The sequence below is a fragment of the Sceloporus undulatus genome, chromosome 2 (genome assembly GCF_019175285.1).
Source record: "Sceloporus undulatus isolate JIND9_A2432 ecotype Alabama chromosome 2, SceUnd_v1.1, whole genome shotgun sequence".
NCBI classification, from domain to species: Eukaryota; Metazoa; Chordata; class Lepidosauria; order Squamata; family Phrynosomatidae; genus Sceloporus; species Sceloporus undulatus.
This window is the reverse complement of record NC_056523.1, coordinates 53,300,048-53,316,906: the sequence shown is the minus strand read 5'-3', so window position 1 is coordinate 53,316,906 and position 16,859 is coordinate 53,300,048. Positions and strand designations below refer to the sequence as shown.

The following is a 16,859-nucleotide window of genomic DNA, read 5'->3' as shown; positions in this document are numbered from 1 at the left end:
CTAACAGAGAGGCATCATGTGAAGAAGCTAGATGCAAACTTTCATTGTACAGCCCCATTTGTCATTACCAGGCTGCTTAGTTCTTATAAGAACATCAGTTGTTGTTGTTGTTGTATGATGCTACAAGTCATTTCCGATTTACGGGGACCCTAAGGCAAAGCTTTCACTGGGTTTTCTAGGCAAGATTTGTTTAGAGGGAGTTTACCTTTGCCTTCCTCTGAGGTTGAGACAGTGTGACTTGCCCAAGTTCACCCTGTGGGTTTTCATGAATGAGTGGGGATTCAAACTCTGGTCTCCTAGAGTCCTAATCCAAGACTCAAACAACTGTACTACACAAACAGTTTGTCTTTATTCTCTTGGTTCTGGATTTCTCCTGCCCAGAAAGATAACACCTTCTAATGGTTTTTAAGTAGTAATAGCAGATGAGTTTAGGGAAACTGCTTAAAAGATGCTCCCTCCTATCTCACAGTGTCTCTCACACCACATGCTTCAAACTGGGCCCCTTGCTTTATGGATCAGTGCTACTCAAAGTCATAATCCATAGATAGGTGCCAGTCCATGAGCTATTAGCTACTGGTCTGCAGAAAGTTTCCAGGAAAGAAACAGACAAACATTTGTAGCCAATAGACACAAATATGATGCAGGTTGAATATATCTTATCCGGACTTCCAAAATCCAGAATTGTACACATGTGTGATGGAGACAGTAAAACCTTTGCTTTCTAAGAATTCAGTGTACACAAACTGAATTTCATGCAAAAATCATTAACAAATGTTGTGTATAATGTTACTTTCTGTTTCATATATATCTTATACTATGTGTATAAGATATATATGAAACATAAATTAATTTTATGTTTAGATTTGGCTCCTATTGCCATCATATCTCATTATATACAGTTGCCCCTCCCTTCTCGCAGACTTGAGATCCATGTTCTTTCATGGAGGGGCAACCTCTGTTATCTTCAATGGCATGCGCCCCCCATGCACTTGGGGGGTGCACCCCATTCTAGCCTATGGGGCTTGAATATGTGCAAGGCTCTGTTTTCATGAGGGGGGGGGGATGAACGGATCCCTTATGAAAATGGAGGGCCAAGTGTATATGCAAATATTCTAAAATCCCAAAAAATCCAAAACACCTCTGGTCCCGAACATGTCAGATAAGGGATACTCAACCTGTAGTGACACCTGGCACATTAGGGAAAAAATACCCCAGATACATGGCGATGAGAGTATATTCCAATCATGTATAAAAAAGAATTACATTGCTTATTTATGTGAACATATTTTGTGGAAATACAAGAAGGTTAACTCAGTTATATGTGAATATTAACTATCAAGAGTATATAAGTAACAGCATGTACAAATATAGTATGGAGTAATAAAATAATAAAAATGTAAGCATCAGAGCAGAGGTTCCCAACTTTTTGACTCACAGAGCCATTTTTAGAATAGTATTAATAGTATTCAGGAGTTGTGTTTTTGTTTGTTTGTTTACTATTCTTTAATTTCATTCAATTTTTATTTCTTTCATTTTCCTGGAGTGGCCATGGAACACCTGGGAAGTGCATCCAGAGCCCTAAGGGCTCCCTGGAGCACAGGTTGGGATCTGCTACATTAGAGTATTGACATACATATATTGCCATGTTAATTGAGGCTGGTATATAACAATGTGTTTTCTTATAGAGACCTAGTGCAGAACACTGGTGCACAGTCTGATATATCAAGAATTCACTTTTTGTTATATTCAGGGACTGTTTTGACTTAATGAATGCATGTGGCAACTTGTTTATCTAAGAATCCTGAATTGCATTTCCATTGTAGGTCAGTATAAATTTTTAAAGAATTTGTAAGGAATTGCTTGCAAAATATAGGCGGGTTACAGACCGCCAGAAAGTACACACAGAGCGCGTACTAGGATTAGGAAGGGGCGGTGCTTCTGCACCCCCCTAACCCTAGTCCACGCTCCGCGTGTAGAAAATGGCAGCGACAGTTCCACACGGCCGCCGCCATCACTACGTCACGACTGTGCTGCCTCCAAACGAGGCGGCCCGGTTGTGACGTATTGGGGCCGCCCTAGGACGCCTTTTCTGCGACCCCGGAAGGAGCTCCGTTTCGGAGCTCCTTCTGGGTTTGCATCTCTGGGCGCAGCCTTCAGACAGCTGCACCAGCGACGCAGAGGAGAAAGGGGCCAAGCGGCCCCATTTTCCTCCTCCCCGCCGTCGCCGGGTATCCTTGGGGCTTGAAGCCCCAAGGACACCCCTTTCCAGGCCGCGGGGAAGCGACCTTTTGCAGCTTCCCTGCAGCCTGGAAAGTGGCGGATCGGGGCCTCGGAGGCTGCCGGTTTGGCAGCTGAGACCCCCGATACAGCGGGGAAAGGGGTGGGTGCATGCTGCCCCAAACAGGCAGTCTGTAACCCACCTTAGTTTGTTTTTTGAGGTGACCAGGAGTGAGGTCAAATAAATGGGCATCAGAGGAAATCAACCCTGAACCCACCCTAGAAGCCAAGATGACTAAACTGGGATTTTTGGCATATAATGACAGAGTCACTAGAAAAGACAGTAACCCTTTGTAAGGTTGAGGGAAATAAGAGAAGAGAAAGACCGCATTGCAGATGGATAAACTCAGTCAAGGACACCAGGGGCCTTAGTCTGCAAAACCTGAGCAAAACTGTTGATAGAGGGACTTGGAGGTCACTCATTCATAGGGTCACCATAAGTCAAAGTTGACTTAACCAAAGTTAACAACAGCAAGGGATGGGATTCAGAGACATAGCTATGTTAGTCTGGAACAGGGGTAGGCAACCTTTTTGAGCCGGGGGCCGGGTTGCTGTCCCTCACACAACTGGGGGGCCGAAGCCAAAAAATAAATAATTAAAAAATCAAAAAAATTTAAATAAATAAATAAACCAGGACAAATGTAGGACAACATTTTCAAATGGTGGACACTTTTTTTAAAAAAGTGGAGGAAACACAAAAAAATTGCTGATTTTTTAAAAAATGTTAATATAAATGCATGTTTCTGAAGCGTCTATAGACAATTGCCCCCCTTGCCCCTGCGAGCGAGAGGCCAAAGGTCCCGGCGGCAATCGGCGGCAGGACCAGGCTGGGGCCGGTCCCAAGGCCTCACCGGGCCGCATCCGGCCCGCGGGCCGCAGGTTGCCTACCCCTGGTCTGGAATTTCAGTATACAAAGGAATCTTGTAGCCCCTTTGAAAGTAATGGCTCAAATGAAGTTGTAGCTTCAGCTTTTGGAATTGGGCTCCTTCTTCAGATGCATGGGGTGGGATGTTCATTCATTCCTGATTATTCCTTCATGCTTTTAGTCTGTCCTGGATACTTTGTGAAGCTCTTAGTGGCCATGGCATGCCATAGAAGTCTACGTAATGTTGTTATTGGCTGTAGCCTGTTTATACTGCCTGTTTATTCTATTAACCTAGCATTGTAAATTATTTATTACCATTTCAGAGGAGTTTCTGACTGGAATGATTCACTGAATTTCAGATCTATTCAGAGTTTAGGCACATGGGACGTAGTTTGTACTGAATCAGACCACTGGCCCACCTTGTGCAGTACTTTCAGCTGGGATTGGTAGGGTTTCAAGCAGGATTTATTTTTTAGGACTGCCTGAGGTCCTGATCTTCTCTGATGATCTCCCATCCAAATATTAACAGGCCTGGCCCTCTTTAGCTTCTGAAATAGGAAAAGGTGTGTTCATAGTGATATAGTGATAATTTTAAATGCTTATTCCCCAGCAGCAGCAGCTGGGGAATGCCTTGCTCAAAATGGCAATGGGGGAAATTTACACATTAGTCTTGTAAATTCCAGTGAGCCAATGAAAATGTAGATTCTTGAACCCATTAGCCATGGGAGAAGGGATGAAAGAAAGCATACTTTTTTTCTTTGAACCGAAAGACCATTCTCTTGGTCCCTCTTTGGTCTCCTTATACCATCCCAGAGATGTGTAGATAGAGATTGGGTCAGCTTTGTTTCTTTGGCTGTGTTGTTATAGCTCTGGCTTGTAGGAGACCAGGTTTAACTTTTATGAGCTCTTTGGGAGCAAAGTGGGATTGGCTATTGCTAAAACTATCTTTAGATTTTGTCATGGCAACTCTTGTATTCTGGCTACCTTTCTCTTTGCTTTGAAGTTTCTGCCTTTCAAGGTTTGACCTTTAAAGCCTTTAAGAGAAATAGCAAAAAGACCTGAGACTTCCAAGAGAAGATCAGAAGATACTGGTTTTTTCCCTGTAATTCAACTTACTCTTTACCTCTCCTACAGGACGGAGTCAGTCGCTGAAAAAATGCTGACAAACTGGTTCACATTCCTTCTGTACAAGTTCTTAAAGGTAAGAGGAGAACATCTTGTTGACCACATTGCATGGCATTGGAGAAATGATCTGATTTGTAAGAATAGTTCATCCAGAGCTATTGGAAAGTATGCTAATGGCTGACGTGCTGGCTGGAACACTACAGGAAATCAGGAAACCTAATGTTTAGAAGAGATGTTCTCCACTAGTTATAGCTGATAGCCTCATCTCCTGTGTTAGATACAGTATAGTTAATGTCCTTGTTTTAACTAGTTTTCCATCCTTCATGTAAAGTTTTATTTTCTCTTTGGTGGAAGATGTAAAAGCATGCAGAACATTATCAAGAATACAGTTGGCCCTTCACATCTGCTGGAGTTAGGGGCACAGGACCCCTGTGAAAGTGGAAAAACCACTCATAAATAAAATCCACTGTTTTTCAAACTGAGAGAACACCTTTCTAGGAATCTCTTGATCTTCTTTTGCAACTCTATGGTCACCATCTGCCAGAATGTGACCATAGAATTGCACTAGAGGACCTACAAATGCATACAGAAGTGTTCTCTCTAGGTCCTCTAGTGCGACATCTGGTGGACATTGACCATAGAGTTGCACTGGAGGACCTAGAGATTCCTAGAGAGATTAATCAAATCTATGAATAATCTACTCCACAAAAGTCAAAACTGTACTTGTATGATGGAAAGCCTGCTCTGATACAGTCTTACCTATTCTTATCTATTCCCTTCCTGGATTCATATGCATATGGTCCAGAGCTAGATGGTTGTTTTGGTTTTGTAAGATCCATCCTCCTTGAAGTACCGACTGAACCATGGGGTTAGGGAGTAACTGGATAAGAAACTGCTAAAGGAAAACTGAAGGGGAGAAATAGACCATTGAACCATGTCAACATACTCCAGGGACAAGACAGGCTCCCTTCTCTGTGCAACCTGAATTGATACAACAGTAGTTTCCCAGGGTCTTGTTGACAATGAGGGTGTTGTATTAAGTTGATGTAAGGCTGTTTTCCTCTTTTACAGCCAACTGCTGTGTGGATGTATCATTAGTATGTAGTGCATTTCTTCCCTTGGTCTTGTCTGCCTTCTGAAATCAGTAGGCATGAACAGGATTCAGCTACTTTGTGTGGAGGTAGAACCTGTAGGTTCTTTCTATCCCCAAGCCATGAACTGCTACACCACCGATGAATGATGGCTGCAGTTTCTGGCATATCTGTAGCCGTGTGTGAGAAGCTGCCGTTTTGCAATGAGCTCCAGAAGGAAAATTAAGTTAATGGCAGTTACAGAGAGAACCCTGTTTTGTCAGTCAGAAATGATGCCTCCCTAGGATTGTGCCAGGCTTTTTACTCAGTGAGTCATTGTGGCACCAAGCTGTTTTTCATGGGGCACCATCCCTCATTAAGATAGAGGACGTTTGAATCTTTTCCAAGCAAGCTGAAACCTATGCAAAGTGCGAGTGATCACCACTGAGAGGTGATTTATAACACCGCTTACATGTGCTCCACTCCATCTAGGGATGGCCTGTATCCATAAAAGTGTATTGCTATTGTAGAGCATATATCATCTTGCAAAGATGTAAGAAGAACACTGCTTTCTTGCTGCTTAAAGATTTTTTTTAAAGCTCAGTACTGTATGCAGTGTATTCTTTTTCAGTCTGCTGTCTTGCTCCAATGCTTTAAATAAGTCCTGTTTTCTACAAGGTTTGCTTAATTCTGGATGTAGTTTGCAGGATTACTTTGGCAGGGACCAGGAGGGAAACACCTTTGGAGACTCATAATGGTGAACCATTACAACACAAAAGTTTCTTGGAGGACAGGATGCATACTTAAGAAAAGGGAATGAACTTATTTGTACTATAACGCTGCTCCCATCTCAACTACCACACATTTTTCAGACTTCCTGAAGCCCAGGATGGTTTTTAACTCATTCTGACTTTTTTAGGGATTATGGAGCCACAGGCATTTTTGCAGCTTTTCTTCAACAGCCTTCAAGTTCCAAATTATCAGACTCAGAATCTGGAATGTAGAATCCAGATACAGAACTGTGACTAGTAATTTGTGCCATGCAGTGCTTAAGCACAGGATTTAGGCAAAGATACTCACATTATTGAGAATGTAATGCTGTGTTGTCTGGAAATAGGCTTCAAAATTGTGTGTGGGAGGCACCAGGAGCCAGTCTGTAAACAAAACAAAACAAAATCTCTGTTAAAAATATCCTTGTGCTCTGAGTTCCTGAAATAGACAAATTTCATTCCAAGCTGAATAAAGGAAGGGTTGACTTAATGCTACTGGAATTTGAGAGTGCCAACCCTTGTCCACACCCAACTAAAGTATATAGGACTCCATCCATTCCTGTTCAGTAGGATTCATGTGACGGCTGTGTGCCTGCTTGTCTGCAGTGTTGGTGCCAAACCTAGCTTCCCCTGATGCCAGAGCCAAGTCACACTTCAAGTGGCAGATATGTTTGCTACAGGAAATTGGTGTGCCTCAGGAAGATTGGTGTGCCTCAGGAAGTACTGTAAAATATTGAAAGATCTCCTGTGTTCCTTAAATGTGCCAGGCACTGGGATTTAAGGCAAGTCAGTCCTATGTGGTACCGAAGGAAAGGCTGTTCTGAGAATTCAGTGAGGCCCCTGCTATGCAGTCTTCCCCATTCCTCCCTACACATCGCTTAAGAGGAAGCTGTCAAAGACATAGGTTCTGGTAGGATTATTGTCATTCCAGAACTATTCCATGTGAGCCTTACAGAGCCAAAAGGTTGTTGTTGATGTGTTCCTCCAAGTTGTTTCCAATTTTTGGCAACCCTAAGGTGAACCTATCATGAGGTGTTCTTAGCAAGTTTCTTCAGAGGAGGTTTGCCATTGCTGTCCTCTGAAGGTGAGAAAGTATGCCTTGCCCAAGATCACCCACTGGGTTTCCGTGGACGAAGGGGGATTTGAACCCTGTTCTCCACAGTTATAGCCTGATGCTGAAACCACTATACCAAAAGCTAGTGAGCTATTATTTGCTACTCCTGTGCATGCACATCTACACACACACACACACACACACACACACACACACACACACACACACTTCTGCAGCCATAAACTCCTAAGCATTATGGCCCATTGCTGCATGTGGCACCTCATCCTCCCCACTCTGTTCCTAACAGATGCCCTGTACCTGCATACTGCTGCCCCAAAGTTTCAGTCTAGTGGCATCAGCATCACAGCAGTAATCAGACAAGTTGCCATTTGAATGCGCTCAAGCCACCAATCACAGCTCTCTGTTATTAGGAGAATAATCATGTGACTGTGGCTGCACTACTGGTAGGCTGCATATCTGCAGACAATACTATCGTAGTGCTGATAATTTGTTAGAAGACGATGAGAATGATGCCTTGTTAGTGGTTTCTATTTTGTTTGGAATGGTATCATGCCAAGAATTCCACGAGAGACTGGTCAGAAACACGCCAGATGGCAATTTTGGCATGGGGGTATAGGAAACAGAGATTTACTACATTTTGCTACATAGCCATGCTCTAGCATTCCCATTAGACATGCTGGTGCTGGTGCTGCTACAATATAAAACTGTAGCTGAATTCATCATCTTAGACTTCATGAACCTGGGCAACAGGTGTCGACAGGATGTGCTTCCCCAGCCATTTTTGCAGCTCCTACAGCATGCTGCCAAATTTCAGCATTGCAATTATGCCCCTGAAAAATTGACCCTATTTCTACCATGAAATTATTATTAGTATCATCATCATCATCATCATCATCATCATCATCATCATCATCATGCCTTTCTCCCAATATAGGGACTCAAGGAAGCTAACAACAAATTTAAAACAGTACAAGTTAAAAACAATACAAAAGCATGAAATGTAGATTAAGATTAAAATGTAAATGATGTTCTCTTCTAAAAGAGTTGTATATGTTGTATACCCTCCTCTAAAAGAGCTGTATTAAAAACTCTACACAAACCTTAAAATCTAAATTCCACAGCATTTAAAAGCCCAACCATAGTCAGTCTAAAAAAAAAAAAAGCCTGACAGCACAAGAATGTTTTTACCTGCTGCCAAGAAGAGAGCAGGGATGGGGCCATAATGGCCTCTCTAGGAAGGGAGTTCCAGAACCTGGAGCATCCAACAAGAAGGCTCTCTCTCTTGTTTCCACCAAATGAGCCTGAGAGGGTGGTGGGACAAAGAGAAGGGCCTCTCCTGATGATCTTGGTGCTCAAATGGGCTTGTAAAGAGAGATACATTCCTTCAAAAAACCTGCACCCAAGCCATATAGGGCTTTATAGGTCAAAGCCAGCAGTTTGAATTGAATTAGACATGCTGGCGCATGTCTTGAAATTGAATTGTGAAGCAAGAACATATGCTGGGTCTTTTAGAGGAGAATCACTTTCCAGAAAGTGTGGCTCCCCTCTAAACACACATGTGAGTCCCCTCTAAAACAAAGGTGCATCTTCCACATACCTTGTTTTACTATGGAAAGGTACTTTTGAGCAACCAGAGGTTGGGGTTTTCTGTTGCTAATATACTGAAATTGGCTTTCAACTGACCAAGGTTGTCCATCCTTGCTGTACATGAAGTTCTTTGGGCTAGTTGTTATCATGGTAATAGTTACCCACTTTTACTTCATTGTATGTTTCATTCCATCCAGTATAAGAGAGGAATGTTTGTAACCAGCAGCGAAAGTCAGATCTCATAAATGGATTTGTAGAAGAGCTGGGTAGAGATCTGTGGGTCCATATGGGGCACTGGTTAAGGCAGTGATGTGTGTTACAGACTTTTGAGATATAAATAGTGGGGAGAAGGAGTAACTTAGAAGACTTTGGGAACCCATACAGAGCAATGCAGCAAGATGACAAAAGGAACAATCTACTATATTCTGCAGAATGGGAACAACATAGTCTCTTTTCATTTCTCTGAGTGGCTTTAGGAGGGTGAGGACTGCAGATGTTTGTGAATTGAGAAGATGTAGTTGAAATACTTGGAACAGGTTTTACATCAAGTAATTTGCCAGCAAGGAAGCATATGCTTTTCTCTCTCTCCAGGTTGTAGCCAATGTGCATGAAAATCAGGCAGGTGAATGATGCATCTCCATGCACCAGATTTAAACGAATGTATTTGTAAATACAAACTTGGAGAGATGTGGCAGAGTTTGAGATGTAATATTATAAGGAAATTTTAATCAATGAGGAAACACTTTTTTTCTTCAAAAATGTCATGGGATAGAAAAATATGTATACCTGTACTTAATGTTTAGCACCATTTACAGTTTGTTACTTTAGGTTCATAAAATGTATTACATATAATGTGGCATGCTCATAAAATTACTACATTTGGGCATATTAAATTTTTAAATATAATTAATTCAGGAACTAATTATAATATATTAACTGAAGTTACTTTTTAGTCTGTTAATCTTTTATAAGCAATGGGTTTGTGGAGCCAGGGATTAGAGTATCCAGGCTTCTTATTGTCATCTGCCACTCTCCCTCAAATTTTCTTTTTCCCTCTCTTGCAATAATAACAGGGGGAAATGGATTCCATCCTCCCCCACAATATTTATGATGTATTTTATTTATATCCCTGCTTTCTCCCAGCATAGAACTCAAGGTGACTTACAACAAATTAAAACAAAGTACAGGTGTAATCTTACAAATATAAAATGCAGTAAATCCTATTAAAATTAATTTAATTTAATTTTTAAATGTATTAATTTAAAGTAGTTTAAAGCAATTTAAAATATAGCAGAAAAGATCACAACACACACCATTAAAAACTCATTCAGTCATAACAAGTCAAGACCTAAACACCTGCTTGCTTAAATAAATAAATAAATAAATAGCCAGCCTTTGCTTGCTGGGAGAAAGAGATCTAAGAAGGGATTGACCAAACTCCCCATGGGATGAAGTTCTACAACCTAGGAGGAGCCCACAAACAGGACTGTCTGTTGTGTTTTCTCACCAAAGATATCTGTGATGGTGGTGGGACCAAGAGGAAGCCCTTCCCTTTATACAGTGGTGCCTCGGGTTACGAAATTAATTCGTTCCGCCGCGGCGTTCGTAACCCGATTTTTTTCGTAACCTGAAAAAGCCATAGGCGCTAGCGCTGGAAAGCCGCGTTTCGTGTGAAAAAGCGCCGAAAAGCACCAAAAAAATTTTTCGTAAGCCGAAAAAAAACGTAACCCGGAACAGTTTTTTCCTATGGGATTTTTTCGTATCCCGGAAATTTCGTAAGGCGGTGCTTTCGTATCCCGGGGTACCACTGTATTCTAAAACCCCGGACAGGCTCATATAGGGTTGCACATTCTTTCAGATAGTCTGGACCTAAGCTGTATGTAAAGGTCATACCCAGCATTTTGAATTCTGCCTGGAAATGAACCTCTAGCTAGTGAAGCTGTTTCAACAAGGGAGTTATGTGTTCCTGGTAACCAGCACAAGTCAGTAGCCTTGCCACAGCATTTTTGACCTGCTAGAGTTTCCGTGGAGTTTCCCAAAGCATCCTTACATGGAGACCATTACAGCAGTCAAAGTAGAATGTAGTCAAGGAATGTGTCACCATATCCACTTCCGACTTCTCAAGCAATGGGCACAGCTAGTGGACTAGCTTTAACTGTACAAATGCATTCCTTTACTTTGACGAAATCTGGGCATCCAAGCTCAAATCTAAGTCCAGGAGTTACACCCAAGCTACAAACATGAGTATACAGTAGGCTCCATACAGCATAGGCTGAATCCATGTTCCCTGCTCTGCCTTTTAGCTGACCTGGAGCACCTCTGTATTGTCTGGATTACACTTCAGTTTGTTTGCCTTGGCAGCAACAATATTCCAAGCTGTCCCTTTTGCAACGCAAAATATGTGAAGGTAGCTTGGTCTTGAGTAGGCAATTAAGACTCAATATCTGTACAAAAAAAAGGACCTAAATACCCTAAAGGCATCAGATCCCACCTGATCTTGGGTAAGCCATAGTTAATACTTGGATGGGAGACCACCAAGGAAAACCAGGTACTGTAGGCTGTATTTCAGAGGAAGGAATTGGCAAAACCATCTCTGAGTATCCTTTGCCTAATAAAACTCTATGAAATTAATGGGGACTTCATAAGTCAGCAGACTACTTGAAGGTACCTACACACACATCTTTACAAAAGACATTCTTGAAAACTGCTAGAACTGGCTTGCAGATATAGGTTTGGATTATCTTTAGCAACATATCTGTTATTATGAGTGCCTGAACTTATTACAAATGGAACTACAACCCTGCTGAACTGTGAGAAATGTGGCACCTCATTTTATACCAGCTTATGGGAAACAAAGAAGGCGTTAAAGTTTACAACAAAAGAAACCATGAACATTATAGTAAAGCAAAGAAAGTTATTGTGTTTTTTGAACTTTGTGTCTTCAGCGGAAAACAGTAGTGTTCAGAAAAAACCTGAGCAAAAAAAGTAGAGAATCAGAAGTAGGTTTAGCTAATTGGTCTCACTGTCTGCACTGTCAGCAGATTCAGCAGTTTCTCCTTCTGCTGAGCCTTTGGTGGACTATGTGGGCTTCTAAAAATTGTCAGTTTGCCCAGATTGACAGAAGCCTTATATTTTCTCATATCTATTTCTTGAGTTGGTGTGAGCATTTCCAAACATAGCCCAGATTCTTTCACATACTTCTGAATATGGAGGAATTTGAAGCAGACAAGAAGCAAGAGGAATCAGAGATGGTGTCATGCAAGGGCCTTGCCATGATGGTGCAAGGGAGACATACTTAGCGGAGTTTCAGGCTGTATTCTTGGACCACATACTTGAAGGAGAAACTGCTGAATCTGCTGACAAGATTTTAAAGTCCCTTCCCAATAGTAAGACCCAAATGTGTTTTGAATAATTTTGGAAGTATGAAGATAGGTTATAGTTCAGAAGAAGGAAATGACAAAACCACCTCTGAATATTCCTTGCCCAAGAAAAGCCTATGAAATTTATGGAGTTGACATAAGTTGACAGGTAACTTGAAAGTGCATACACACACACACACACACACACACAGAGGCCAGGTAGTGATGTATGAACATCTTATCACTAGCTCTTTGTTTATTATTTTAAATTAAAGTATTTTGTTTTTAAAGAAAATGTCCAGTTTCTTTATGGGGAGAAGCAACCCGAAAAATTATTGGATTTTAAAAAGAGGAAACATTAGGAGGGTATGGTTCTCCTAAATAGCCTTGGTCTCCCCCCTCCCAAACTCATCACTAGACAAGACACTGCTTTTGCAAGGGGGAGGTGTGGGATTGGAGTCCATATTTTTTGCCAGAATGAATGGTTTGTGGCCAGAGCTAGGGAAGGAGAGTGCTTGCTGTTTACCGCTCCCCCCCCCCCAAAAAAAAAACAGTTTCTAGGAGTACTACTGGCATGCAACACTGAGGATGCCCCACATTAATCTTATATTTGCTTTTGTACACTAATGGCTGGCCCATTTGCCCTCAGATTGGCAGGAATTGTTCCCATCAGTGGCCTATACAGAGACACGTGGGATTAGTGACAGCTACACAGCAATGTCACAAGGCATGTGAAGAAAAAGAAAGCAGCCCTGCCAGTCATCTGTGTGGGAAATTACATATTGATTCAGCACCACTGAACGGTAGAAAAAACCTCTGCTTCTTCTTATCTGGGCTGTTCTCACCTGGATATCTATTGTGGTAAAGGTGGAGACCGGCAGGTTTCATGGAATGAGCAGGCCCAGCCGCGGTGCTTTTGTTGAGGCCTCAAGCGCCATTCATCAGCCTCCTAATGAGCCATCCCAGGGAATGGGAGAGTGAAACAGATAAAGAGGAGCGTTGAAAAATGCACAATATTAGGTGCCTGATGAGCTAAATCTCATCAATAAGACACCGTGAGTGTTAGCTAGTTTGGCTCCCGCTGCCTCAGGCCTCCTCTCCACATATGCACAGACACTCACATGCAAATGCCAACATTTGCAAATGCCAATGTTTACACATTCCTTCACATCCTGCAGCTTCTGGTAATCCCTTAGAGGTTAAAGGAAATGCTCTTCTCAAGAGCACTTTGCCTCATAGTCCCTGCGTTTTGCACAGAACTAGGTTCTGTACCCAGGTGACACCTCCCTCCTGTCCAGGTAACCCCAGTTAAAAAGCTGTAGACAGGAAGAACCCTGGAAACCCTGGTGGAAACAGAGTAAAAGCAGTAAAAGCATTTGTTCTACTCAAGTGTAACAAAATAGTATGAGAGTTCTTAGCCCTGCAATTTGTAAAGAGGGTGAATGAGTAGTTCACTGATAAAGCACAGAAGAATCCAGGCTCAAGCTTTAACATCTCTTGTGAAGTCGAAGGCTTTCTCTGAAGATGCCAACCACAGATGCAGGTGAAACGTCAGGAATAAACTCTTCTAGAACATGGCCACATAGCCCGAAAAACCCACAAAAAATTTAACATCTCTGTTTAAAAAAGATCTATCCCTGAAAAAGAAGAGCCAGTGCTGGACCAGATAGATCAGGCTCAGCATAAAGAAGCTTCATGTGTCACCTAACTGAACTTTCCTATTCTACATCTGTAAAAGCAGTTACAGATGTGTAATAATCTGTGTAAAAAATACTGTGGAGGAGAAGAAAGCTGTTGAACAGCTGTGTAGTAGAAGAAATATGCCTGCAAGGTTTGGAGTTGTCGTCTCACCTTCATCCAGCTCCTCTCCTGAGCACTGTTAAACAGAACAGCAGGATCTCTGAGCAGGAGTGGGTTATTTTTGCTCAGCTGTTTGTTTTGCATCAGACTCTTTTCTATTAGGAACTGGGCTCAGAGCCATGGGTTCATTTCATAAAAGCTCATTCCAACTGACCGTGCAGTTACTCATAATCATATGACATAAGAGCATCTTTAGGTCTGTGTCCTTAAAAGATTGAACACAGACTTTTGATGACCCTGGGGAAAGTACTGTATCCTCATGCAGAGAAATTGTTCAAGAGCAGAGCGTTCTGTGACGTGTGCTGATAGATATCTCCCTGTTAGCTGTTAAAAAGTGCTCTTCTTATCTTGCAGATCAGCACATAATCCCTGCTCCCCAACAGCTGTGGAGATACTGTGTTAATAAAGCTCTTTGCCTAAGGATACCAATACAACTTTTGCCCTTTTTTAATGGTCTTGCTCACTTTTGTGTAGAGTTGCTTCCATAGGAGCAAGGAGTGGTGTGTGCACATGGAAAGAGGGAATATTTGGGGCTCTAGCCTGCTTCAGGGAGAGGAATTCACTGGACCGCAGACCTAATCCATACTGTGGAGACCAGGGGTCTCCATTTCTAAAAGTCCCAAACCCTTCTTGTCCTGACAAGTACAATTCATGTCTTCCATGTTTATTGATCTTAAGACCTCTATACAAGACTTTAGGGTTGGAGGGACCTACAGATTCTATTAGGTGTACTGTTTAGCACATATACTCTTCATTAGAGATAGTAAAATAATCCAGTCTTTGTGTGTCTGAAGACTTCTTAAAGTGAAAAAGTACAGAGTCAGATGCCTAAATTCTATTTTATTTTTATAAAAATATTTTTATTAAAATAAATCAGAAAAAGAGAGGAAATAGGTAGTAACAATAAAAATTACACTTACTATATCATATACATATCTTAAATGATATGAACTCATTAAATGAAGATTTCCACCTTATCTCTTCTTTCCTTCCTAGTGAGACTGAACATTTCTTTTAACGCCCAAGCTAACCAAAATGTGGATATACCAATAATATTTATGTAAATTTACTGAGTAAATAATATTTTAATGTATTCAAGGTATCTCTATTTTATGATTATATTCTCTATATTTGTTTATTTATTTTGTATATTAATTTGTATCCCACTTTTGTCACAAAATTGGGACCCAAAGCAGCTCCCTACTTCTCCAATATCATTAAACTACCTCCTTCTTCTGACCAGAATGAGAGGATCTTAATGTCAAACCATATTTTAATTCCAAAATGTTAGTAATCATAGGTGTCCTGTGCGATCTATAAACTACTTCTTCAATCTATATACAAGGCCTTTGTATACTCCTTTCTCTAGTATTTCACAGCAAGTTTGCAGTCTTCTTCTAATTTAGTCAGAATATTCTCATTAATTTTCCATGAAAGTCTGTCTAATTCTATTGCGTCCATAAGTTTAGAGCTAGCCATCCTTCAATTGTGAATATTCGATTAAGTTTTCATTTTTGCACAGAGGCCCAGGACAGTCTGCCCCCAAAGGGCAGGCTGGCGATGGCTTGTTTCCCTCTGGAGGGACACCGCAGCAGCCAAACTGCCTGGCGTCCCTCCACCCCAAAAAGAACCTGGGAAAAACGGGTTCTTTTTGGGTCGCATGGCACACTTGTGAAGTAAGCAACATGCAGCAATGTTTATATGCTGCTTGTCGCTTATGTCAAGATGGCGGCGCCCGTGTGGATGGGATGCCACCATTAGGCCGCCGCCGTGCTAGGGTTAGGGACTGTGCGGTTGGTGCACAGTCTTTCTTACAGAAAGTTTTTCCACTTGGCATGATGGTGGCACCTACTCAGGTATTACTCTGCAGCTGAGAGTTGGGGAGCTAGCAAATGTAGAGGTAATTAATAGTTAATACCTCCCAGAGTTTTATATAAAAACAAACGCCTCTGTTCCTTGGTCATCTCATGAGGCCAAACATCTATGGAGTACGAATGTTAAACGGCTTAGTCTGTAGAGGTGATTTTTTAAAAAAACCAATCGGCTCTTTTCATCAGCACTTTGAAGCAGCCCCAATCAAAGGTCAGATTCGCAGCCCCAAAGCAATGCTTGGCTCCTCAGCTGACTGCAATTGGTAGAGAACTGTGCAACAAGAGAGAACATAACAGACAAATGAGATGTGACCAAGGAGCCACCTTCAATTTATTCGCTGTCTGTGTTGCTTTTCGTGGCTGGATGGCTTGCAGCTAGCTTTTATAAGCAATCAGAAAGGCTTAACATTTTTGCCTCACCTGGAAGTGGAAGGGAAAACTGAAGTGGGAAAGTCTTTGCATGCTCCAGCATAATTGCCATGTGTGCCAGTTTAACATGCAGTCATCATGAAGCTTGTGCATTATGTGAAGACAAGACAGTTATTAATAAATAGCATAGCACCCACACTGGTTCCCTCAATCTTTTTTTTCCTCAAGCAGACTTAATGAAGCCAAGTTTGCAAATGAAACATAATTTCAAAGACAGGCGTGTTGTCGGAAGGTCTAGGGATGATGTATGCCTGTTCCTGCTCGTTAGCAGCTGTCTCTTTAATTACTGCAGATGCTAACGAGATGCTAACAGCATATGGTGACAGAGGGAGCAGGCACTCTTTGCACCAAAGTAGAATTTGTTGTGATGGTGACCAGCAGGGAAAGAGGGTGGGAAGACTAAGCTCACTTGGGATATTTGTCTGTGATTTTCCCACTTTCATCTCTATCCTAGTTGGGGAGGAAAGACTACCCTAGACCAGTGCTTCTCAAGCTATCTGACTTGGGGGACTAGCAGTTTTTCCCCCAATGTGCCAGGGACCTGTACCATATTTGTGCCCATTGGCTACAG

At 41.8% G+C, this 16,859-nt stretch overlaps 1 protein-coding gene across 10 annotated transcripts in view; it reads left to right on the top strand.

Moving 5' to 3' along the window:
- The window catches only part of PLXNA1 (plexin A1), a 445,618-nt gene that overhangs the window by 389,441 nt on the left and 39,318 nt on the right, over positions 1 to 16,859 (top strand). For all 10 annotated transcript variants that reach the window (XM_042453379.1, XM_042453376.1, XM_042453378.1 and 7 more), the window contains one exon: positions 4,277 to 4,343. In XM_042453379.1, the coding sequence (XP_042309313.1) occupies positions 4,277 to 4,343 (67 nt within the window). The remainder of the gene's footprint in view (positions 1 to 4,276; positions 4,344 to 16,859) is intronic.